Source organism: Mesoplodon mirus, assembly GCF_964341445.2.
Source record: "Mesoplodon mirus genome assembly, chromosome: 3".
Lineage (NCBI taxonomy): Eukaryota > Metazoa > Chordata > Mammalia > Artiodactyla > Ziphiidae > Mesoplodon > Mesoplodon mirus.
Genome location: NC_138978.1, coordinates 168,127,999 through 168,153,395, shown reverse-complemented (window position 1 = coordinate 168,153,395; position 25,397 = coordinate 168,127,999). Strand labels below are relative to the sequence as shown.

Sequence of the window (25,397 nt, the reverse complement as noted above, 5' to 3'; positions counted from 1 at the left end):
TACCTTTTTTTTTTTTTTTCTTTTTGCGGTATGCGGGCCTCTCACTGCTGCGGCCTCTCCCGTTGCGGAGCACAGGCTCCGGACGCGCAGGCCCAGCGGCCATGGCCCACGGGCCCAGCCGCTCCGCGGCACATGGGATCCTCCCAGACCGGGGCACGAACCCGCATCCCCCGCATCGGCAGGCGGACTCTCAACCACTGCGCCACCAGGGAGGCCCTGGCTTACCTTTTGTTTGTGCCCAGAGTTTTGGCCTAGGCCTGTCCCGAGCTGTTTTGCTACAAACACATACTTAAGGTGCAGTCTTACCAAGTCAATGATGTACTGTCGGCAGTGTAGCCTGTTTTACAGCCACAGTGATTTATTGAAATACAAAACAAACAAAAAAGTAAGAAATGCTTAGATAATTTGTTTGAGGCATGTTAAATCTATGAATCTGGGAGGAAGCATAGAGTCTTATCTTTCTTCTGTCTGGCTTGGGTGAACAGTGACCTTAATGCTTTCTGTTACAGAGCCAGTTGACTTAGGCAAGTAGTTCTCCATCTTGGCTGCACATTAGAATCACCTGGGGCATTTTAAAAAGTACTGATGCCTGGGGCCCCCTCTAGACATTCACGTTTAAGTGGCCTGCTGTGCAACCTGGGCTTTAAAAGCTCCTCAGATGATTTTAATGGGCAGCAAAGGTTGAGAATCATTTTCTAGGTAGTCCTGAATGGTCTTTGGCAGGATAACCTCTACCTGGTTCTCTTTTGTCATAACATACCTTTATTGGTATCCCAGGCATGGCTCTGAGTTTAAAACTTAGAGTGGGCCAAGGCTCAAGTGGTAAAATGGATCATTTATTTGTCCTCGGAGTAATTCAGTAGAGAGATGTTGCCATCCACCCAGTTTCCTCTCTATACCAAAGTATGCATAAGTCAGCAAAACAAATTTTCAAAGTCTGCTCCCTAGAATCCTCTTTCCCTTGCATATGTGATTTAAGTGGAGATTTTTTTAACTCTGCTAGGTGAAATGGAACGCTTGAACTTTTTAAGAGAGCCAAGCCCAAGCCACCTAGGGTGATTTTTATTTGTAAAGTAAGCAGGTGGCATTGTTAAAGTTAATGAAGAAAAAGGAGGGCCCTTTCTGGGGTGATGGTGATGTATTTGATTGTTTCTTAGCCTGTCTTCTAAGTGGGATTTCGATGTAAAGTGACTTTCACTTTTCCATGTTTCTTTTGTGAATTAAATGCACTAGCTAAGGTGTAAATATTTCTGAGTTTTACATGAAATGTGAAGTGAGTCATTTCAGCATCTTTGTTCCAGGATATCAAAGACTTAACCCAGTAATTCCCAAACGAGTTTTCATATCTTTCATTCTCCCCCCAGGTATAAAGATACCTGCCCATGGCAACCTCACACGTGATAATGGGGAGGGGAGAACTGTTTGATTATCCTTAAAAAAGTGAGAACCACCATTCAAACTAATTAGCTACCAAATGATTTCTAATTCATGAAAGAAATTTGTGTTTAAGAACAAGTTCAAATATAGCAGTCTCTCATCTGAGAGACTACCGGCACTGTAGAAATTTTCATTCATATATTGCCTACAAATAATTGATAAGTTAAATTTCAAATAGGTGGTGTGTTTGAGAAGAAAAAGTGGGTGGAAGGAAAAATTGCTACTGCAGAGGACTGAATTTGCATCAGGCTATGAAATTTCATTAAAATAACATTAAGGCCTGGCTGTTTGCTTAGCATGTATATGCTGCAATGTCAGAGAAAAATGCCTCCTATGCCTTAGAAGATTTGTGAAGGCTTCCTTATATTGGGTGGAATAGAAGAGCAATGGCCTTTGAGACTTGTTTGCATCCAGAGAGTAGTAGCCCATTAGGGTTTTCATACTGAGGAACATGGTAGAGTACTGTGAAACACTGTTGAACTTTATGCAAATCACACCGCACTGGATTTTAAGATTTGGGGAAGAAGAGTAGAGGAGGAGGAGGGGGAAGTAATGGTAAAAATATATAGAGAGAAACTTGTACTATATTTTACACCAGTAATGAAACAAATTCCCTATCAGGAATTCTCTATCAGGACTGTGAAGCTCTGCCAAGTTCTTCTGTCCTACTGATTGGCTTGCTGATTCCTCTTAAACCTCTAAGAAATCCTTTCTGAAAGAGCTAAACAAAAGCTGGTCTGACTGCAGTTTCACCACCCTGTCCCATCCCCATATTCACAACAAAAGAAAAACATTCCCAAACTATAGGCAAAAGAAATGTCTCAGTCCGTTAACTTTTCATCCTCTATGGTCTATGTTCACTGTTTTAGCCTGTTGAATTATTTTGTGATCTAATGGCAGAACTTAAATAGATCTGCCAGATCAGTCAGGAACCAATGGCTTCTCCTTTAAGAAATCTTAAAATCCGAACTCTCAATTTTTGGCACGTCAGCATAAGTGAGTAAAGGGAGAAGTAGGTTGAAAGAGCACTTAGGGAATTCCCTGGCGGTCCAGTGGTTAGTGGGTCCTTGGCGCTTTCTTTGCCAAAGACCTGGGTTCAATCCCTGGTCAGAGAACTAATAAGATCCCTCAAGCCACTTAGATTTCCCTTAGATACCCTGGCTTCTCATAATTTCAGGTGGGACCCACTTATGCTCTGTCTCTGAGAAGAAAAGACAAGACAGAGGGTTCTAAGATAGAAAGGTCAATGTATCCGAAATATGGTTTCCTTCAGATGGATATAGTCGGAAAGAAATCTGTCCACCTGTTCTCAATGGTGCTTATATGGTGGGTGACAGCTGTCTCCCATCTACCTGTCCCTGGCACTGTGCCTTCCCACTGGTCACTGTGAAAAGCAGATCACACTGGACTCAGAGGCCAGAATCCAGGACAATTTCCCCCTTCTCATCACTTCATACAGCTAATAATGTAGCATTTACTTCTCTTTGGAAAATTCTTGGGTTTGTCCCCCAAGAAATAGTAAAGCATGTATAGGAAAACAGAAAGTAAGATTCTGGTGGTAGCTATCAAATTAAGAGATTACAGGAAAAATTTAACTTCCCCTCAGCTGATATTTATTGATAGCAAGGACCAACTATGCCTCCTCATCCTGAGTTTCTAAAGGCTACCATAATATTTCTAAGCAACAAACTTATCTAACATTTTTTCACAACTTGTTAATCAAGGATTCATATTAAAACAGACAATCAATTTCTAAAATGTTATCCCTGAAAGGGAATGAGATAGAGTCTTTAACTAGAAGAACCTACTGGTCTGTTTTTTCCCTTTGAAAAAACTAACATTTGAGGTTTGTGTCTTTCATCTGAAGCGATTACTCCATTAATAAAGATGCCTCAGAAAAGTCGGTGAGCCAGGCTAGCACTCTTGCACCTCTGAGGGTGCTGGACTGGGTTTGTACATCTTATTTCCTTAGAGAATATCTGTTTTTATTATGACCTTAACTATAAATACCTATATATAAGAATAGGATTTTCTCTCACCCCACCCTCTTTTAATCATTATCACTTAAGTGTAAACCACACCTCCCCCCACCCCACTTTTACTGAAAAAATGCACTTTAATTCCTAAGGAGAGTGGCTGTTCCTCGCCCTGAAGCCAGATTACTTCAGGAGGAGAGTTGAGGAGGGAGAACTCTTGGTAGACCTTGTGAAATTAACTAAATTCCATAATGTAAACAGAGAAATCAACCATTTTTAAGCTGCCCCCCACCCCCAGCCAAAGGGAAAAAGAAACAACCGAATGAAAAAGTTCAAAATGCCTACCTTGATTTTGGAAGTTTCACTGGGGAAAATACCCAATGTTAAATTATTTTCTCAGCTACCAAATTATCAGAAACTTGTGGGTGGTTTCGTGGGAGTCTGAGACTTTTTTTTTTTTTAATAAAAGGCAAGTGAATCACAGGCTACAAAATATGATCCTGATTTGTGTCGTTTCTAAGTATGAGATTTGTTCTCCCCCTTAATTTGACAGGCATTCTCAGTCTCTCCTCCTGTAGATTCTGTCCTTCCCCTGATGACAAGCCAATAGTTCTTGGTGGAGTTGCATGCCTCCTAGAGCCCCAGGAGCCCTGTTGTGTCGGGGGAGGGGGGAGGGCAGGAGGGTGGGCAGAGACTGGGGTTGGGGGAGGGAGATTCAGAGAAAGTGAAAATATATGGGTTTATATAAACATATTTAAAGCAGTTTAGCAAAAGCTTTCTCGTTGAACAGCTTTAAGAACAATGTGAATGAAATCTTAGCAACTTGGTTAGTCATTTGAAAAGTCTATTAATGTATACTTGAAATTCTGTTTGTATAAAAATACATTTTCCTCTTTATTTTAACACTGTGTAAAAGAACATTATGCATGTGAGTGGTTTGAGAATTAAATGATTTAATATTCAGATTTGAATCTCTGCCTTTTCTGTATAGAGATTAATTCGTTTTAAATTTTTGGATTTTTTTTTAGTATGAGGGGATTACCTAGATTTCAAGCTCCCCCTGTGATGCCTAACCATCTTTCAAGATGAAGCAGTGACATATCTCCCTTCTTCACTTTCTTTACCCAGATGTGTTCACTGGTAGAGAACAATTGAAAGCCTCATTTTACCAAATGCCCAACAGCATCTCTATCCATTTCTCCTTTCCTTGTCTTCGTTTCAGGTGGCAAAGTCCATTCGTAATTGTGAGATATGGGAGTAGTTGTATTTATTTTTACTTCTATTCACAAACCAAAATAGGAAGAACTATAAAGGATAACATTTTAGTTAACACAAGGGTTGGCTACTCTGCCCATGAAGATAATAGTGTTCAGAGCAACTTCCCTGATAAGAACCAGGAAGGGCCTGTTGGCCTTGAAGGTCACTCTGCTGGGGTTCAGCGAACGGCCAGCAATGCCAATGACGGTACTTGCTGCTGCTTCACTGCCTTCCTCGTTTACCTGCAGGTCAAATAGGAAACAAACTGCTACATTAGCTACTCTGCAGCTCATTACAGGCAGGTAAATCATCCATCGACACAGCAATTCCTCAAAATGCCATTTGTTTTCCAGGTGAAAGTACACTTGGGTCAGGTTGGGTTCCCTCTGGAACCCTACTTTTAGTCTTTCTTTCATCCACTGAATATTGATGTAAGCACTTGTATTCATCCAAGCCTTGTGCTGAATAATAAGTGCCAGGGTCCATTCAGATAATCTGTAAACCAGAAATCTGGATGTATACGAGGTTGTCACATTTCTGGCTGGCACCATTGTATATGGTATTGTACTAGATACTAAAAGACATTTTGACTCCAGATTAGAGCACTATAGTTGAGATAGTTTCACTCCTGGAGCATCAAGATCCCAGATACAACTACTGTAAGCAGCCACTCAGGAACTAGGGCCTATGAAAAGAGGAGGGTCCTCTGGCTGGATGAGATGAGTACTTCTTGGAGCAGTAGACTGAAGTGATGGTATTTGAACTTGCTGATAAGTAGAACTGCACAGGTCTGGAGGGAGATATCTTTAGAAAACTTTGTTTGGGGACCCAGAATGTCACTAAAACTCTGTCCCTGCCTCTAATGAAAGCACTTCAGATCCCTGAGTCTTGAGGAGCTGGTTGATGCTGTTCTCTCCCTCCCTCCTTCCTTACCACCTTCCTTCTGGCCATACTGTCTATTTCATGATCATTCTAGTACTAAATTTATGAGCAGACTGGAGCTTTTGTAAGACCAGGATCCTTTTATTCAAATCAGATTCTGGTTTTTAATGGCTTCTCAGGAGATCTACAATCAGTTGGGGTGTGTGTATTGGGTTCCCAAGAGCCATGGAGGAGCCTTGCATCATTGTTTAGTTGGCTCAAGTAGACAAAATGAATGTAAACTTCTGCTGCTTCTTAATAGTTACTCAAGGCCCTCAAGGAGGTCTGAGCTGACCACTTCGATTTGGGGTCCTTGGAAGAAGATTCTCAATCATAGTTAAAACCCTGAGGACTCATCTTCCCTTGCAGCCTTTCTAAGTGCTCTTTCTTCCATAATCCATATGGTATCGGTGTTGTTTTTACTTCCAAAACCATGAATCCAGTACTCACGTAAAATCCCCTGTTCTGACCTCAGTATCTTTAAGATATATCCCTCTACTCTTGCTGTTGTCCTACAGGTCACTAACATCTATTGTCCTATGGATTATACTCCCACATTGAGGATTTTGTTGCCTAGCCCGTAGCCTTTCTGTCTATCCTAACTCCTGATACCATGGGACCTAGACAATTAAAATATCGTGGTAGGAGACCCATTCAATACTCTAACCTCCCATGTCTTTCATCTCATCAAACCCAATGAGCATTACCTTCACTTAAGGAAACCAGTCCCTGGCTACACCTTGAACTTGCCATCTCTCAGAACATCTAGACTTTTGAGATTATAATTACATTATCCTTCTCTCAGACTATATAACCTTCAGTTTTTTTAAGCTATCACACTTCCTCACTCCCATTACAATTACTCTGACCTCCTCCTGTCCCTTGATCCCTCCACTTTCCTCCTAACTACATATTTCCCACTGAGCTTGGACTCTGCAACTATATTTACTAGCATGATGCCCTGAAACCTTTCTCTCTGACCACAGTCTTCTTTCTTTGCAATTTCCTCAATCCTGTGACCTTCTCTAACATTGCCCCATCACATTTCCCTCATAGCCTGGTTCCCCCAAAGAATAATCTGTGTAAATGGTTCCCAAACCGGGTTGTGCATCAGAATTCCTTGAGGAGCTTTGTAAATATACAGATTCTCAGACCCCATCCTGAGTCAAGCTCCCCAGAAAGCTAATGCCATTGATCTATATAGCTCAGTATTTGTTTGAGAACCAGAAGTTCTAAAGGCTTTATACAGCTCTAACTCTAGTAAAGGTTTCCATGGGCATCGTAGTTGGGGCAACACTAGGTTAAGCAATACTGAACCATTTTCTTCACTGTGGAACTGCTCAGACGTCGGCACTCCAATGTGCATTAATTCTTGTTAATTTCTCAAGAAGAGGATGTACATTTATTTGACCATCTAACTTTCTGTTACCTGCAGTATAGTCTAGAGCTCTAGTTTTCTGGAACACACTTTAGGACATGATCTACACTCACCAGCTCCCCTTCCTTACTTTCCACTTGCTCTTCAGCCATTACAACTAGGCATGTGCCCCTACTGCGCTGTCCAAATTCCTCAGGGAAAAGTCACCTTGGTCACTTTTCAAAAAATCTTCTTACTAGATGCTTTCCATTGTCTTAACACTCCTTCCTGGGTTTCCATTAGCTCATCCTCTCCTGGTTCTCCTCATCTGAATGCCTTTGCTGGCTGTTTTTCCTGTGTCACCTTCCCCTTAATGTCTATGTTCCCAGGAGAGGTAAAGGATGGAGGGTGGAACAATTAGACCATGAGGGCTTCAAGTCAGAGCTATATTGTAGCAGTCCTCGTGGAGGAGGGCGCTACAGATTTGGGGTTTGAGGGACACTGGAATCATGCCTTTTTCCACAGCCGTCTCCTAGTGTTCACATATCTGCTGTCTACACTGTAAGAGCCAGTGGAGGAACAACTCCAAAGTTACTAATCACATGAGATATTGATGTATTGAATAAAAAAGCAGCAGAAGAATAGAGAGCGAAGAGAGGTGTACTCACCTCAAGAAATGCCTTGTGGAATGCATCTGAGACATAGAGGTCGTTCCGGCCTTCTGCAACAATACCTAGAAGGAAGACCAGAGAAAGCTTTGTGAAATGGGAGAAGGTTGGCTTCAACCCACAGAAAGGAATTCAGTTTAAATTAAGAGGTCCTTTGGGGCTTTTTTGAAAAATAGAAAGAAATTCTGGACCCTCACTTAATGATACCCTGAAAAATAAATACATGTTAAAAATAATAAAGTACTTTGGGTTTATTCAGCCTGGCTCCTGTGAATTTAATCTCCTGCTTCAGCTCATGGGGGGTTGGGGTGGGGGGAGGTGAGGACTCTGTTCTTAAAGAAAAACTCACTCCATCTGGTAGGAATGTCTTCCCTTCCAGTGTGGCAACACTTTGGGAGTGGTTTTCAGACTTAGTTTAAAGATAGACCATTAAAGGTAAATCCAATTAACTAATGTTGTAAACTCCTTTTTAAAAAAGAGATATTTTAGGCTGCCCTGGTGGCGCAGTGGTTGAGAGTCCGCCTGCCGATGCAGGGGACATGGGTTCGTGTTCCGGTCCAGGAAGATCCCACGTGCTGCGGAGCGGCTGGGCCCCTGAGCCATGGCCGCTGAGCCTGCGCGTTTGGAGCCTGTGCTACGCAACGGGAGGCCCGCGTACTGCAAAAAAAAAAAAAAAAAAAAAAAAAAAAAAGATATTTTAGGGAATTCCCTGGCGGTCCGGTGGTTAGGACTCCGTGCTCTCACTGCCAAGGGTTCAATCCCTGGTTGGAAACTAAGGTCCCACAAGCCACACAGTGCAGCCAAAAAAAAAAAAAAAAAGAGAGAGAGAGAGAGATTGTAATGCATATTTTTAAAGGATGGTGGGTTGGAAGAACCAAACCAACTTAACACCGTTATCAAAGTATCAAAACTGGGAAGGGGGTGACTGTATCTGTCCATGTGACCTTAGAAATCACATGAGTCCTTTGGAATATCAGGTGAAGAAGGGCTATTACATGTCAGCTATGCCTATTTTGTGGGACCCGGATGTCCCTGGCTCTTAATCATATCTGTCTCCTTGCTCTGAATTTTCTGATGCTTTTCAAGTTCTTTTCTACCTGGTCCCATCTCTTCTATCAGTTACAGACTCAAAAGGTTCCAGTGCCATATGGGCCTGGATACAAGAGATCCAAGAGCCAACGTCCCATTTTACAGAAGAGAAAACTGACACCTTGAGAGGGAAGGGATTTCCCTGAGTTAGCAGTAGAACTGGGATTAGAATCCAGGTGTCCTGATTCGCCCTTTTCTACTCTTTCCCCATCTCTTCCACCTTTGGTCAGACTTCTTTGGGGACAGAGAGAGGAGGAAAGTCCTTCCTGCACTCACCTGGGAGCTTGGACTTCTCAGGGCTGAAGAGGTCCTCAAGGCCCATGTCTTGCAGCCGCTCCTTCACGCTGAAGCTGTCCTCGATGCGGAAGTGGGGCATGTGGACCACCAGCAGTGTCTCTGCCAGCTCATCTAGCCACTCCTGCAGCACCTCTGGGGTGAGTTCCTGTTCCACCTTGGTCAGGCTCTTCTCAAGCTTGGGCAGGATGAGCACCATGGTGATGTCATCACCCTTGAAGGGCAACTCAAGCACCTGGGTGCCCTCTGCCACGCGCCGATAGCGGAACTTGCCTTCCTGGTACATCATGAATACTGAACACGACTCCCCATTGGCCTTGTAGAAAAGTTCTTTCCTTGTGTTCTCAGGGCTGAACTTTGACTTCCACAGGCCCTGGAAGAAGATGCCAGGTGGGAGAATCACAAAGCAAGAAGACCAAAAACATCCGTAGGAGAATATTGACATGGGAAGTAGTCACAATATTTTATTACATTAATATGTAAGTGTAATTGTTAAGAACAAAGGCTAGAGGGATATGCATGCAAAGGTCTTAACACTGACTATGTCAGAGTGATAGAATCATGAGTCATTTTTTTTTCTGTGAACTTTTCTGTATTTCCTAGATTTTCAGCAGTGACTATTTGCTTTTATAACAAGAAAAATAAAAACAAGAACAACCTACTGGCCTCTTTGCAAGTCTCTTCTGGAGTTTAAATCTAATTGCCTTTTGCTTTCTGCCTCCCACCAGCCTCTTTCTGAAAGGCCATCCTCCAAAATGCTGGGCTCTGTTCCTGATGAATAAAGCTGGACAGAGGTAATAACCCCAGGGGGGTCATCTGGGAGTCCTGCCGGGCAGAGAGTGAGGCCTGGCCAACTTTCTGTTCAAAGAAGGAGGGGATACAAGACACTCCTTTGACATTTCTGAGTTGTAATTATCATTCCTTGTCATCTTCTGGCTCTTTGATTTTGGGACAAGTCATTTAACTCTTTGAGTGGTGGTTCTTCATCTGAAAGATTAGGAGCTGGTTGTCACTAATATTTGTAGGATGCTTACTGTGTGCCAGGCACTGCTCCAAGCATTTTATGTGCATTAACTTAATCCCTTCAGTAACCGTGTAAGGTAGATGTATCATTATTACCATTTTATAGATGTAGAAGTTGGGGCATAGAAAAGTCCCAAGTAACTTGCTCAAGTTTACAGTCAGAAATGGAAGAGTCAGAATTTAAATTAAGTAATCTGTCTGAGCAGCCCAAGTTCACATTTGTGATGTTATGAAGATCAGGAGGACTAATAAAAGGCAAAGTGTTCCATAAATTGTAAAGGGCAGTACACATTGTAGAAATGCAACCTACTCCATTCTTAGGGTGAGGGACCCCCCAAGCAACAGAGTAATTGACAACAGCAGTGACTGGCTAACCCCCTGGGCCCAGTCGGGGAGAAGAGTGTATCTGGAGCATGACCCGGGAAGGGCACAATTCAACCTGCATTAAGCTGGAGGCCCTCCTGAGTATCAATGGTCTGTTTATTCCCAGGACCTTCTCCGTCATCCTTCCTAAATGTAATAAAGTTGGAACAGTCCTTAGAACTCCTGACTCTCTGAGAAAGACAAAGCCGTCTGCATGATCATGTAACAAGGCCTCTGCAAAGTTTGAGGTTAGTCTGGCATCAGGAGGTTCAAAAGCTTCAGGCAACAGGAATTTTGAGTCACTGCAGAAGCTGCTCTAGATGATGGAGAAAATCTCATCACTGAGGATTGTCTATAGACTTGTCATTTTGTTCCAGATTTCAAAATGGAGTTAATTAAGGACAGGAGAAATCGTCACATATATATGAGAATTTATTACCACGCACACCTTGCTGCTGAGCATGCTGGGTCTGTGAGTGTGTACACTTTGTCTTGGGCCCAGAGACACTAACAGGCCCCCTTTGGACCTCAGCCCAGTAGCCACAGCCCTAGACATGACTCTAGACTCAGCAAATTTGTATTTTACCCAGACCATGCATGTACCATTTCTCAGAAAGATCTACTGACACATGCCCAATGGTATGAAAGAGGGTAAGCTGGAGGGAAAACAAGTCATTCCTGAGGTCTCTCCAGGGACATTTTGAGTACCTTGAAGTAAATGGTGTTGACCAGCACCAGGACAGTGAACTCATTGATGGCTTCTGGGGGAATGACGTCAGTGATACGCCCATCAGTCTTATTGGATATCCATTGGTTGATGGTCACTCTGGACTGCTCTGCATTTCCCTGAGGAGAACAGGAAACAAACCTACGCAACTGTGCTATTCAATTGGCTTCTCCATTTCCCTGTGAAGCACTTTATTTTGTCCATCATCCCTCTGCTCTTTCCCACCATTTGGTTTAAGCCATCTCTCTAACCCAGATTGGGGAAACCTCACATATCTAGTATAATGTCGTGAATCTTCCATATCGTTAATAAATGGTAACAGAAGAAAGAGAAAGAAAGGAAAGAAAAAGAGGAAGAAATAAAGAAACAGAAGAGGAGAAAGATAGTCTGAGAAAAGAAAACAAAATATTATCTTCTCTGACTCTGGAAATTTGAACTCTTATTAGTATTCATGAGATATGTTCTATGGGAAGCTAATGAGTGATGCAGGAGTGGGGGGGTGGGCAGGAGAGATGCACATGTGGTCCAAAAAGTTTGAGAAATACTGATTGAATAAAGTCAGTAGATTTCTTTGTTGCAGGACTTTTATATAACTTTTTCAGAGCAGCCTCTACAATCCAGAGATTACATTGATTTCTCAGGTTTCAAGCAAGAATACATATCCCAGGGGCTCTGACTTATAGTATTATAACACCTCCACCTGCTTTCAACTACCATAGCAGTGTTAATTTGGATCCTGCTTCTCTATCTCTTTAATTTCTGAGTGGAGAAGAACTCTGAGGTCAGGGGTGACATCTGCAACTCACCTTGAAGTCCAGGGGCTGGAGCTTGGCTCCATATACCATCTCACTGATGTCCTGGTAGGTCTCATTGAAGGTAAGGGATTTGTCTCCAAAAAGACGGTTGGCTGATACCAACTCAGAGGATTTATTGGCTTTTCGATAGAGTCGGCAGTTCAGTTTGGCAAAGAAAAAGTGGATCTGATCAGATGTCTTCTCAGAGATGGTATCAAACTTAAAAACCTGTAGAAGCCAAAAGAAAATAGCAGTGGGTCTGGCTAACATGGGTGGTGAGTACAGTGCCAGTCAGCCCCTGACCAATAGTTGTGAGTCCCTTCAAACACAGTGCCTGGCACAGCATAAATGCTCAGCTCATGTTTTCTAGATGAATAAATGGATAAAAGAAGAATAAAGAGTAGGAAGGAGAAAGAGATAAAGAAACACAAAGAGAATGGGATACCACCTAAAGTCTCTAAAGGGCTCTAGACCAACACATAGATGTTCTCCTGGGTGTTCCAGCAAGGAGGTTAGGCAGAAGGGCTTTGGGTTGTACCTCCATCAACTGCTTGAGGGTGTTGTCACAGGCACCCAGCTTGGTCATAGCAAAAGCTGTGGAGATACTCAGGGGTGACAGGAAAATGTTGTCCTTGTCATTCTTGGAGTCTGCCAGATGCTGATAGAAGGTGGTGGCAAAGTGGAAATTGGCCTTGGACAGTTCCCAGACCCGCCGGTTGGTGGCCCCGGGGATCTTCTGCTCTGAGCCCTCGACCTCGGTTGCTTTCTTCTCTGGGGCACGATAAATGCACATGGGATTCATGGGAATGTCCCGAGGCTTGGCTGTGCAGATGTCCTCCCCAGGGCTCCGCTGACAGGTCACACAGCTCCAGAGGCCAATAAGCAGCAAGGAGAGAAGACATACACTCCTATAGGGGGACAGAAAGCCAAGTTAAGCTAGGCTGAGAAATCACCTGTCCCACTGCCCACCACAGATTTGCCCCAGTAAAGCATAGATTACCATCCCACCTGCTGTGGCCAGGAGGAGGGCCAAAATCTTGGAAAAGTACAAGGGTCCAGGACAAGTCCAGTCCTGGACTCCTTACAAGTGGATAGTTTCAATTGCCTGGCCATAGTCATGTTGAAATTAGAATCAACTATTGAAGCAACTGAGGTTATTAGAAGTATTGTGTGCCCAAGGCCTCATGCTGGAAGATATAAAGTTTCCAATTGGTGAGATGGGACATGCACACAAGAAAAATGGCAGAGAACTTTAGTGCCCAATGAAAACTTAGGTCAGTTGGAGGAGACATTAACAGAAGCTGATTAGGGAAGGCCTCAGAAATAGATGGATTTTTAACCTGGATGTTAAAGGATTGGGAGGATTTTGATTGATTCAGCTGAGGGATTTCAGCAACATGAGAGGGTTAAGAAGGAATGAATTCTCCTAATTTGTCAATTTCATGATCTCTTTTTTTTTTTTTAAGTGAAATTAGTTTTATTTACTTTAGCCACAATCAATGTGCTGAAAACACCAGAAGTCTCTAGCTCCAGCCTAATCCTTCCACTGAGTTCCAGACCAGTTGTTTGCTGGACAATTCCACCTGGATGTCCTGCAGATTCCTTAGTGAAATGGGAGCAAACTGAACTCATAACTCTCACCCACACACATGTTTCTCCTTCTGTGTCCTTCAACTCAGCAAATGGGACCCACAGGTACCTGAGAGCCATCCTGGATTTCTCCCTCTTACCCTTCTCATTAGTCACACCCTAGATTCTATGCATTCTGTTTCCTTGTTCTCTCACTGCCTTAGTTCAGGCCCTCAGCATTTTCTGATTCCTAGAAGTTTTAGTAACTTCCAACGTGTATTCGCTAAAGTAAATAAAACTAATTTCACTTTTTAAAAAAATGAGATCATGAAATTGACAAATTAGGAGAATTGGGACACCCAATTAAGTAAATCAAGAGATAAACTCTCTTGTAATGTTTTTGTAGATAAGACATGAGGGGCCAGGAACTTCCTGTGGCTGACTTGGGGCCCTTAGGTCTAGAGAGGGGAGTCTGTATGAGGGTACTGAGTCTTCTCAGTCTTCCCCCAGCAGAAAAGCAGGTTATGCACGCAGCGAAGAAAGGACTCACCAAAGTGGTCTGCTGGGCAAGCGTGGGGCTGGCTGGAAGCTGGGGGCAGCTGAGGGGTACTTGGCTTCTTGCATGATCTGAAGTGAACCCTGCAGTCCTTTTAAGAACAGAGGCACAGAATGGGAGAGCAGAGGCACTGAGGGAGCCATGGAAGGCAGGGTGAGGAAGCAGAGAGAATCTTGCCATTCTTCTCCTCAGCTTGCTTGCCTCTGTTTCCCATTTTGTCCCTCAGCTACATTTGGAAATACAAGTGGAGGCTGAGGGGGCCCTAGGAGCTCTGTTAAGCACGAAGAAAAACCAAGGTGGTCAAGCCACAGACTCACTTCTAGCTTCCTGTAAAAAACCAGATCAAGAAGGGAATGTGTGTGATGTTGAGGGCTGCAGTCCTTTGTCAAAGGTCACTGAGACCTTGGGTGGGGGGATGGGGGATGTGACAGGGGTGGGGCAGGGGGGAATTGAGTGGAAGGAGGAGCAAAAAGGGAGTTAGGAGGTCCTCACAGATTAAATTTGTCCTCTTTTCAGATGTATGGCAGGCCCAGCAATTCCCCTTGGAGTATCTCCTGGGCTGCTTTGAGGGCTGACACAGATGCAGCATCTCTGTACAAGGGAAGATATCCCCTTTGTTTCTTGGATTAAGAATCCAAGGTGTGGCTTAGGGAAAGGCCTTACCCCTAGAAGGGAGTGGGAGGGAGGGCACTTGGAATGACGTCTTCCAAACAAGTCTGATTAAAACTATCAGGGAGAGGGCCTGGTCTTCTCGAAGGTGTCGAGGTCATCCTGGTGAGTCCCTCAGAGGTCAGAAAACCCAGGAGGGCATGCAAAGGGAAAGCTCACCCCTCTTACCTTTTTCCAGCAGCTACAGTTCCTATCCCATTGGAAAGCATGGTTGCTAATCTTCCACAGGTCTGGGCGAGTGGAGATAGTGTGGTCTGAGGCAATCCCTCTGAACTGGTTCTTTTCTCTAAATCTGGATGAGGTTCCAGAGGCTAGGATGGGGGATGGAGCTGGTGAGGAGGGGAGGCCTGAGGTCAAAGGCTGATGACCTGCTTCCAGGGTTAAGCAAAGTGTAGAGCCCAGTACTGGTTAATTAGTAGAGAAGTTTTAAAGTTCAGTCAGGTCCAGAGAAAGAAGGTCCACCTTTCCTACCCATACTCCCTCACTTTCTTCTTCATCGTTATAGAAAAGGAAAAGGAGAACATATTCACAAATTTAAACTTAGTCAGAAAATACCACCTTTCCTACCCATACTCCCTCACTTTCTTCTTCATCTTTATAGAAAAGGAAAAGGAGAACATGTTCACAAATTCATTTAGTCAGAAAATACCTAGCTGATGAGAACTTTGCAGGAATTTTTTTTCTTTTTTCCTGGTTAACCAAACCAGGAGGTAGAAGATAGTCTATTTTCTACATAAATAAAATAGTATATAACTAACCAAGTTGAATGTCCAGAATGAGGGGTAGTCTTCTACCTCTCAGTGCAATATCCTCTTTCTCACAGGTTTTTAGGGAAAGAGAGAGAAAAAGAGCCCATGTTATCTAATCATAGGGGAGAGAAGAGAAATATTCTGAAACAGGTGCCACTTTCAGGCCTCTAAGAGCTGATGTGTCAGTGACCCAGTCAAGGACACACAATGGTTACTCCTGTGTGTACAGTGGACTCATTCCCCATTCAGCGTTGAAGTGGTGGGAGGGGGCACAAGAGCAGGGGCCTCAGGGTGCTGCCAAGGACATTTCTAGGGTGGATGAGCTGGGTGGGAAATACTTCAAAAAATTCTCTTGGGGGATCAGGAGACAGGGTGGGGCAGGTGAAAAACATACATGCAACTACTGACATACTTCTAAGAAGCAAACAGAACGAATTATTTTTATATATGCATATTGTTATTTTTACTTATTTTAGTTATTGGGGAGATGAAGTCAAACTAATGGAGATAAAGGGCAGGTTTATGTTTATTTCCCTCTTCCTAAATAGCCTAAAACAGTATCATAAGGATTGCTGCAACTGTATTCACAGGATACAAGTATGCCACCTTCTGTGTGACTGAAGACTTCTTGAAGTTGGTACAGTCATAGGCATTCTAAAGAGTTCTTTATTCATTAGACAGGAAACTTCTACCTAGACTGAAGCTGCATCTAAGTTCTTGACTGATTTAGACCCTGGACATCTCGAGGGCCCCTGTGTACAGTATGAAGTTACAAGGAACTGGCCTAAAAAGCCCCAGAATGGTCAGAGGCTCCTTGTCACTCCAGATTAAAGACAAGTAGAAAGTCTCCTATTCAACCACTTGTGTTCAGCAAACACAGGAGCACTACCTGAGTCAGCAGGCACTGTTCTAGGGGCTGGGAGTTCCAGACAGGAAGACATGCAGTGATCACATAATGCATCTATAAAAATAAATAATAAATCTATAAAAAAAATAAATCTATAACATGTCAGTCAGGTGTTAATAAGGGTTACAGAGGAAAATACAACAGGGCAAGGGGATAGAAAGTGATGGGAGGAGGTAAGGAGCCTACTGTTGTAGAAAGGAGGTGGGAAAGGCCTCCCTAATAAACTGACACTAAAGGACCAGAGTAAAATGAGGGAGGGAGCCAAATATCTTTGGGAAGAGCTTTTCACACAGAAGAAACAGGAGATACAAAGATCCTGAGGTGGGAATATGCTGTTCAGACCTATTGTTCCAGCTTGTAGGAGTTGTGAGACTTGTGCCTTGTAAAGAAGGTCCTTGGAGGAAGGCAGATGAGGGGACCCTGCCCAAGGGGTGAAGGGGGGCTGGTGAACATCTGTGGGAAAAGAGATAAGGGTGCAGATACCACCTGGCCAGGTAGTGAAGAACTATACATCAGGGGTTGTGTTTAATTTCTTCATCCATTCATTGAGTCAAATGATCATTTAATTAACAAATGTTTAATAAATGCCAATACATACCAGGCATGGTTGGTGCTGGGCCCGGGGTTATAAAGATGACTTTGTCCTCAAGGAGCACCGTGCTTCACAGCAGACCCCAGACATGAAGATAAACATCCCAATCAATGCTACGGGCCATCTGACTAAAGTGTGTATAGGGGAAGGGGAAGGGCAGACAGGTGGGTGTCCATGGAACTGGAGTCAGGAGAGGGAAAGATCAGGAGGTGATAATGTAAAAATTTCTTAATTTGCAAGACACAAAGTCTTTTTATTTTAAAATAACTTTAAAGTAATAGAAAAGTTGCAAAAATAGTACAAAATATTCTTATATACCCTTCACCCAGATTCCCCAAATGTTCACATTGTTAACATTTTACCACATTTGCTTTTTGCTTTGCTTTTGGTATTCTTCTTTCTCTCTCCCTCTCCCTCTCTCTGTTTCTCTCTCTCTGACTCCCTCTCCCTATTATTTTTCTGTACTGTTTGAGAATAATTTGCAGATATAATGCCCTTTTACCCTTATGAAGACTGAGGTTCCTAAAAACAAGGATATTCCCTTATATGACCACAGTATAAGATCAAAGATAGGAAATTGACAGTAATATAGTACCCTTTTCAAATCCATAAATCTTATTCTAAATTTGCCAAGTGTTCCACTAATGTTCTTTATAGCAGTTGTCCTCAAAATTTTTGGTCTCAGGATCTCTTTATAGTCTTGCTAAATTACATCTAAATATAATTATTTAAATAGTTTATATAAAATAGTTTTGACTTCATGAATACACTGAAAGGTTTTGCAGACCTCCTTGGATCCCTGGATCACACATTGGGAAACATTTCATAGCCCCCAAAACTCCACTCCCCCCCACCCCCCATTTCCTGGTCCAGGGTCACATTGCATTTAATTGTCATGTCTCTTTGGTCTCCTCTAGTTTGGAATAGTTGCTCTCTTTTGTCTTTCATAACTGTGGAATTTTTTAAGAGTACGGGCCAGTTATTTTTATTTTTATTCTTAAAATAAATTTATTTATTTATTTATTTATGGCTCCGCTGGGTCTTCGTTGCTGCGTGCAGGCTTTCTATAGTTGCGGTGAGCGTTGGCTACTCTTCAATGTGGTGTGCGGGCTTCTCATTGCAGTGGCTTCTCTTTGTTACAGAGCACTGGCTCTAGGCACGTGGGCTTCAGTAGTTGTGGCACGTGGACTCGGTAGTTGTGGTTCTGGGCTCTAGAGCACAGGCTCAGTAGTTGTGGTGTGCGGGCTTAGTTGCTCCACAGCATGTGGGATCTTCCTGGACCAGGGCTCGAACCTGTGTCCCCCGTATTGGCAGGTGGATTCTTAACCACTGCACCACCAGGGAAGTCCCCGGTCCAGTTATTTTTGAAGAATGTCTCTCAATTTGAGTATATCTGAGGTTTCCTCAGGATTAGATTCAAGTTATACTTTTTTTGTAGGAATACTAAAGAAATAATATTGTACCCTTCTTAGTGCATCGTATCAGGAGGCACATGATATCAATTTGCCCCATTACTGGGGATGTTAATTTTGATCACTTTGTTAAGATCAGGACTGCTGAGTTTCTTTCTCTGCTGTAAAATTACAATATATCCCTTTTTATTAAACAAATATCCTGTAAGAAGATACTTTGAGAATATAAGATACATCATTTTTCATTAGACTTTCACCTGCTAATTTTAGCATTCCTCGGTGGTTCTTTGCAGACTTTTTAAGCACTGTTCTTTTCCTAGTTCCCACCTGATTCCCTAAAAAGGATTATCACTGAAACCATGAGAATTCAAAGACATCAACTAAGTTAGACAACACACTCTCTTGCTAGGGTGTGAGGAAAATGCCCTTTCACTCATTGCTGGTGGGAGAGCAGAATGCTATAACCCTTTGAAGGAAATCTGGCAATACCAGCATTACAAATGAGTTTACCCTTTGAGCTGGAAATCCCACTTCAGAAAGTGTATCCTACAGATATATCTGCATGGGTATAAATTAGGTTACCAATTGTAACTTGGTTTGCAATGGCAAAAGATTAGAAACAACTTCCATCTATAGAAGACTAGTTAAACCAAGGTACATCCCCACAATGGAAAACTATGCCACTGTCAAAAAGAATGAGGCTGTTCTCTTTGTACTGATATGGAAGGATCTCTAGGCTCACTAAGTAGAAAAAAGCAAGCTGCAGAGCAGTGCTTATAGTATGCTAACTTTTGTATCACAAAGTGGGGATGATGGGGCAGGTGCAGACAGACAGGGGTGGAAGTGAGATTTGTCAATATGAACCTTCCTATTTTTCTATTTTTGAACATGTCAATATATCACCTAGTCAAGAAGGTCTGGACTTTGTGAGCAACAGGGCATCAGGGTTGTGTCCCACAGAGGCTTGGGGAGAGAGGAGTACCAGGGCATGACACAAAGGTGGTAGCAGCACCAAAGAGGGACTAGAAACAGCCTGAGCCCCTGGCTGGTGACAAAGGAGGAAAGGAGACTGAGAGAAGCCCAGTTCAGGTGGAACTGATGGAACAGAGGTGTTGAGGTGTGCCCTGACCGGCAAAATTGTTTCTAATGACAGTATAATATTTCATTGTCTAGAATTTAACCATTACTTCACATTAGCTTAGGTCAAAATCTTTAAATCTTTGTTTTCTTGTTTTTGTTTTTTATGGTCGCACCTCGCAGCATGCGATCCCTGACTAGGGATCGAACCTGTGCCCCCTGCAGTGAAAGTGCAGAGTCTTAACCACTGTCACTGCCAGGGAATTCCAAAATCTTTAAATCTTTGAATATGATAATGCTAGGTTCCATTTACTACATTCCAGGATCTATGCTAAGTGATTTACAGGCATTAACTTATATAATTCTCTTGTCAGCTCTACCAGGAAGATAATAATATGCCCAGTCTACAGACGAAACAACTGCTATTTACAAGGGTTAGGAACTTGCCCCAAATCACAAAGCTGGCAAAGGTGAGATTCAAAGCCTTGTCTGGATAGCTATCAAGAAAATGTCCATGCCTTCCCAGGTTAAAACTTACAGTGTCCAATTGTTTTTCTTGGGGTAGTGTTTATGATATGTCACCATCTGGTTCGTCTCCTCTGGGTAGTCTCTATCAAGTTTGCCCAGGTGTCCTTCAAAATTCAGGGTCCAGAAGCAAACTCAGGGACTGCCACCTTTTCCTTTGGTTGCCCATATTTAATTAGAAAGCATTTGTCTCTGACGCACATTCCAAATGAGACTTTCAGTTGGTCTTTTGGAGTCTTTAATACCAGCCCAGTCTTTGGTTCTCTTGCACACAGCTCCCCTTGGCTTTCATTGTCTAGATTTTGATGACCCCAAATCCCTTTCCTCTTGGTTCATCTTAGACTGATTTGATGAGGAAAGGAAAAATCAGCTTGTACACTGGGCAAACTGATCTGGGTCTCTATCTCTCCCCTCCCCTCCACTGTCACTGGTATTCTGTAAAGTGTTTTAATAATTGTATATTTTAAAATCAAATTCTTCATGGAAACTTCTAACCATTTCTGGAACTGGAGGCAGACTTAAGAACTTTTATCAGGTAAAAATTAGCACTACTTCTCTCTATTCTGAGCAAAAACAAGGTTGGAAGGATCTCAGAGGCCTCTGTGCTTTGCTGTGTTAGGGGTAGATTTGAGGAGCCATGGAGAGGAAAGAATGTAGCATTCAATCACCCTCTCTTTTCTATTTAATACTTCCTTCAAGATCAGAAACAAAATAAAAAATTCCTCTTTCCCTAGCCTTGGCTCTGGTCTCACTAGTAACTCCTGTGAGCAGGTAATTGGGCTGATCCTCACCACTGCCTCATTTCCTGGGCTGTTCTGTTCTTTTCTTTGGGTCCAAGAGTAAGACCTTGGCAGAGAACAAACAGTAGAGCTGAGCCCCTGCTGTGGTTACTGAGTAACTCAAAGCTTAACTCTTCCACAGAAATTCAGCAAAACATCTAGCACAAAAAACAGAGTTGTCTTCAGCTCTCTTAGGTTTCTAGTTTACTTGGTGGTTATGACATTTTAATTAAGGTGAAATAAATTTTATCGAAGTAAATCCTGCATTATCATTTGGCAGCTTTCAGGTGAGATTCTCAAAGCATCTCATTGGAATTTGTCCAAATTCTCACAACTGTTAGAAAGTTCAGTTTTGGTTTCAGGGAAACCAAATGGAAACCAAATCAAAACAACAAATATTTATTGAACATGTCCAGTGCACATGCCACTGGGTCTTGAATGTACCAGGTACTCAATAAATATTTGTGTTTGAAGAAACCCAGGTTCAGAGTAGTTTTGCTGGCTTATTAACAGGAAAATAACTTTAAATTCCTCCCAAATGGAAAGTTAAGATTATCAAGTAAAGTAAAAATGCTTACTTATCCAGGGGAATTGACACCTTGTATGAACAGAAACACCAGACAAGGGTATTCTTGGGAGGTTGAGCAAGAGAGAGTTGCATGGAGTCAAAGCTCATTGCTTCTATGTTAGTTCAGGAAGTTGTAGGTGGTAAAAGAGAAACTGGGAAGACAGCAGAGGCAGAGGTAGAGGTAGTGGGAGAAAGTTCCCTGGAGAGATAGGGGTTGGGTTGGACAGACCAAGAAGCAATGGGAAGAAACTCACAGTAAAGCTAAGGCCAAGGGTGTGTGTTTTGATAAGTACAGGTCAATTGTGTGACTGGTGTCTCTTACCTACCTCTGCCAAGGGCTGCTCTAGCAAATTTGACCAAATCCATTTGAGGGTTGAGGAGGAAATGAGGGGCTAGAAATGAATGTAGCTTGGCAGCTTTTATACCATCAGGACATAGTTGGTTTCAGGCCCTTCCCAAATGGCCAGTGCTGTAAACCAACAGATACTGCTTGGGCACAGGCTGTTCTAACTTTGAACAGAAACAAGTTTCAGGAGTCACATCTTGGTATGGCTACAGAGGTTCAGCTAACCAGGGAATGCTGCTGGAGACAAAACCCTCGAGATGCTCAGAGAGAAACGGGCCAGCCCACTCTGGAGAGGCAGCCTGCGTCATGCCCTAAGGCCAGGATTTCATCAGGTTGCCTGGCTTGCTGTCAGGATAACAAAATGCCCAGTTAGATGATGACAATGGTAAGCATAGGGACTGAGGAAAATTAGAGAGTATGTTTTAGTTCATAATAACCTGAACACTTTCGGACTTGGGAGGATAGAAAGGTGATGATAAACTAAGGTTACTGTAGGTTTTCCATAAAACTGTATTTTTTAAGGGCTTTAACACTGCAAAGGTAATTTTTTCCCTTTAACTTGATAATATGGGATCAGGTCTTGCGCTTGGTCAAGGGAATTACGGGAAGCACCTGATTTTTGTGGCATCTGTTTGATGGCGCCCATTTGGGTGTTTAGAAATGCCAGTTATGCTCGTGCTGTTCTCAGAAATTCCTCCCCTCCTCTTCATTCCCATTGTCCTGGTGCAAGCCCTCATCATTTCTTGTAAGTCTACTGCAACAGATTCATAATGAGCTCTCTGCTTTAGGCCCTATTCCACTTCAAATTACAATCATCACATTACTCTCGGGCTTAAAATCTTTACTGGTTTTTAATTGCTAAGGGATAAAATCACAACTCAGAAGGGTACATAAAGCTTTTCAAGACCTGGCCTCAACTTAACTTTTCTAGTTATCCCCAACTCCTTGAAGTTCTATTCCAGGCCGTATTCTTTCATGATTATATATGTGCTCCCAGGCTTGGAGTCTCCACTTCCCACTTTGTTCATCGTATAAACCCTTCTTTATACCTTTCAGGATCAACACCTCAAATGCAAAAACTTTCCTGAATTACCTTGTTTCTCCCAGCCTTACACACTTGCCTTTAAGTGGTCTCCAATTACGCCTTACATCTCACTCATTTCACTAAAAGTTTAAGTCTGATAGGCAGAAACTGGATCCTTCTGCTTCTAAAATTGCCCATCACGTAGAAAGAACCCTACTATTCGAAAGTGTGGTCTTCGGACAAACAGCACAGGTATCACCTGGGAGCCTGTTAGATAATCTCTGGCCCCACTCCAGACCCGCTGAAACAGTAACTGCACTTTAACAAGAGCCCCAGGTGACTGCATTCATGTTAGGTTTGAGAAGCACCGACACAGAAGCTTCTCAATGAACGTGAATAAAGAGGCACAAATCTGATCCCTTTAATTCCCCTGCTTACAACCCTTCCTTGGACTCCTTTTATGAATAAAACGCAACTTTGTGATCTGGCTCTGCATCCAAAGCCACTATCTCACTCTCTCTACTCTAAGTTCAATGACCTTCTTCGTTTCCATAAGTCTTTCTTCTTTCAGAGTTCACCCATCTTTTTTTCTCTGACTAGGAGTCTCCTGCCCCGCCCGTGTGCACTCCCCCCCAAGCTGTTTCTTACCTTCAATGCCACTTCCTCAAGAAAGCCTTTGCTGGCTAGCCAAGCAAGGTTAAATCTTCCTTGTGTATAGCCTCACAGCTCCTTGGCTCTTCTTTTTTTAAAGAAATTTATCCATTTATTTTTGGCTGCGTTGGTTCTTCTTTGCTGTGTATGGACTCTCCCCAGTTGCGGCAAGCAGGGGCCACTCTTCGCTGCGGTGCATGAGGTCTAGGCGTGCAGACCTCAGCAGCTGTGGCCCACGGGCTCCAGAGCGCAGGCCCAGCAGCCGTGACCCACGGGCCCAGCTGCTCCGCGGCATGCGGGACCCCCCTGGACCAGGGCCCGAACCTGTGTCCCCCGCGCCGGCAGGTGGATTCCCAACCACTGTGCCACCAGGAAAGTCCGCTCTTCTGAGGATAGCTGTGGTTGCATAATCCTTTGGTAATTCTGTCCAGTGCTCTGTAGATGATTTATGTTATGTATCCTTAAACTGTATACACGTCAAGTTCGGAAGTGGAGTCTGAGCTCCTTAAGGGTAAAGAGTATTTCCTCTTTATCCCCTACAGTGTTGTGCCATATAGGGAGTACTCAGCAAATTACTTTAGTAAATACTGTACTAAGTGTTCAGTGAGTAGTTGAAAGTTTACTTTTGATGTGCTAGGTGTTCCAAATAAGGGTGGCAGCCATTAACTAAATGAGCCACCATGTTAGAAAGCAGAGGGATTTACAAATTGATCATTGCAGATTAGCTGATTACTGGGATTGAGATGCTAATATACACAAAAAAATCAAACTCATGTTTTTTAAAAAATAAATTTATTTATTTTTGGCCGCATTGGGTCTTTGTTGCTGCACACGGGCTTTCTCTAGTTGTGGTGAGCAGGTGCTACTCTTCGTTGCGGTGTGCGGGCTTCTCATTGCGGTGGCTTCTTTTGTTTTGGAGCACAGGCTCTAGGCACACGAGCTTCAGTAGTTGTGGCGCGGGGGCTTCAGTAGTTGTGGCTTGCAGGCTCTACAGCACAGGCTCAGTAGTTGTGGCACACGGGCTTAGTTGCTCTGTGGCATGTGGTATCTTCCCAGACCAGGGCTCGAACCTGTGTCCCCTGCATTGGCAGTTGGATTCTTAACCACTGCATCACCAGGGAAGCCCTCAAACTCATATTAATCAATGAGTCTCAGTGTAAGGGATCACAAAGTACCCTGTTGCTTGTAAGCAGGGTAGGCCTAGGTAAGTGGTAAAGCCAGCACGTCTGGTTTTGGAATTCCCATTCTAGATTTTATGACATTCAAGAATGGTTGCAATAGTTACCATCCTTCATACCCTCTGAACTTTTTCTTACTGTGGCCCCTTCTCCTGAGGTCAGATATGGTACTAACGGACAACTAATTGCTAACTGATGGTACAAGGAGTGATGATGTTTGTTCACTGGTAACGTATATTATTTTTCTTTTAAAAATATTCAGTTATTTTAAAGTAAACTCTAGCCATTGTCAGTTATTGTCTTTTAAAAATATGGACATTTTATTATATAACAATGTTGCTATTATCACACTGAACAAAAGTGTCATTCCTTGGTTTTATCTAATACTCAATACTTAAGTCAAATTCCCCTAACTATATTATATAAAAGAGTCTTTGAATGTTTGGTTTGTTGGAATTAGGATCCAAAGTCCACACGTTGCATGTGATTTTTATATCTCCAAAGTTCCTTTTAATCTAGAGTATTCCCCTCTCCTCCCCTTTTTTCTTCTTCATAACATTGAGTTCTTGAATAGGGTATATTTTACAGTGGTCTCTAAGAGAAAATCCTCTAAATGTCAGGAGTGACTAATTGGTGGGGATTTCAGGACAATTAGGAAAAGTGAGTAAGAAAGGAAAGACAAAAAATATTTGCATCAGGAAGGTATTCAGAGCAAGGCCATATTGCTTAAGCATAAAAAGGTTCTGATTTTAAGAGAAGGCATAAAACCCAGAACTTTGGATGTTAACCATGGAGTCTCACTGAACACTGACCCTAGGATTTCAGAACCATTACTTTTACTCCTAATGTGCAATCACTGTATAACAAATGAAGTATTCTGAACTGTGGT

The 25,397-nt window shown here is 42.8% G+C and overlaps 1 protein-coding gene across 2 annotated transcripts; it reads right to left on the bottom strand.

Moving 5' to 3' along the window:
- Window positions 1-4,346: 4,346 nt before the first annotated feature.
- SERPINC1 (serpin family C member 1) lies at window positions 4,347-14,999 on the bottom strand. 2 transcript variants are annotated; one of them, XM_082613252.1, is made up of 7 exons: window positions 14,869-14,999; window positions 12,445-12,814; window positions 11,919-12,134; window positions 11,094-11,231; window positions 8,982-9,372; window positions 7,617-7,681; window positions 4,347-4,912 (listed from the first exon to the last, which is right to left on the bottom strand). In XM_082613252.1, the coding sequence occupies exons 1-7, from the start codon at window positions 14,907-14,909 to the stop codon at window positions 4,736-4,738; spliced, it is 1,398 nt and encodes a 465-aa protein (XP_082469378.1). In that variant the 5' UTR covers window positions 14,910-14,999; the 3' UTR covers window positions 4,347-4,735. The 2 variants fall into 2 exon arrangements, with proteins under 2 accessions (XP_082469378.1, XP_082469377.1); XM_082613251.1 differs by lacking the exon at window positions 14,869-14,999 and adding an exon at window positions 14,026-14,342.
- Window positions 15,000-25,397: the final 10,398 nt, after the last annotated feature.

Excerpts from the sequence above, each read along its gene's own strand:
- SERPINC1 (XM_082613251.1), bottom strand. The coding sequence starts at position 14,174 with ATGGCTCCCTCAGTGCCTCTGCTCTCCCATTCTGTGCCTCTGTTCTTA. Across the intron at positions 12,815-14,025 it reads TTGCCCAGCAGACCACTTTG|GAGTGTATGTCTTCTCTCCT; the intron begins GTGAGTCCTTTC and ends GTCCCCCTATAG. Across the intron at positions 12,135-12,444 it reads CCCTCAAGCAGTTGATGGAG|GTTTTTAAGTTTGATACCAT; the intron begins GTACAACCCAAA and ends TGGCTTCTACAG.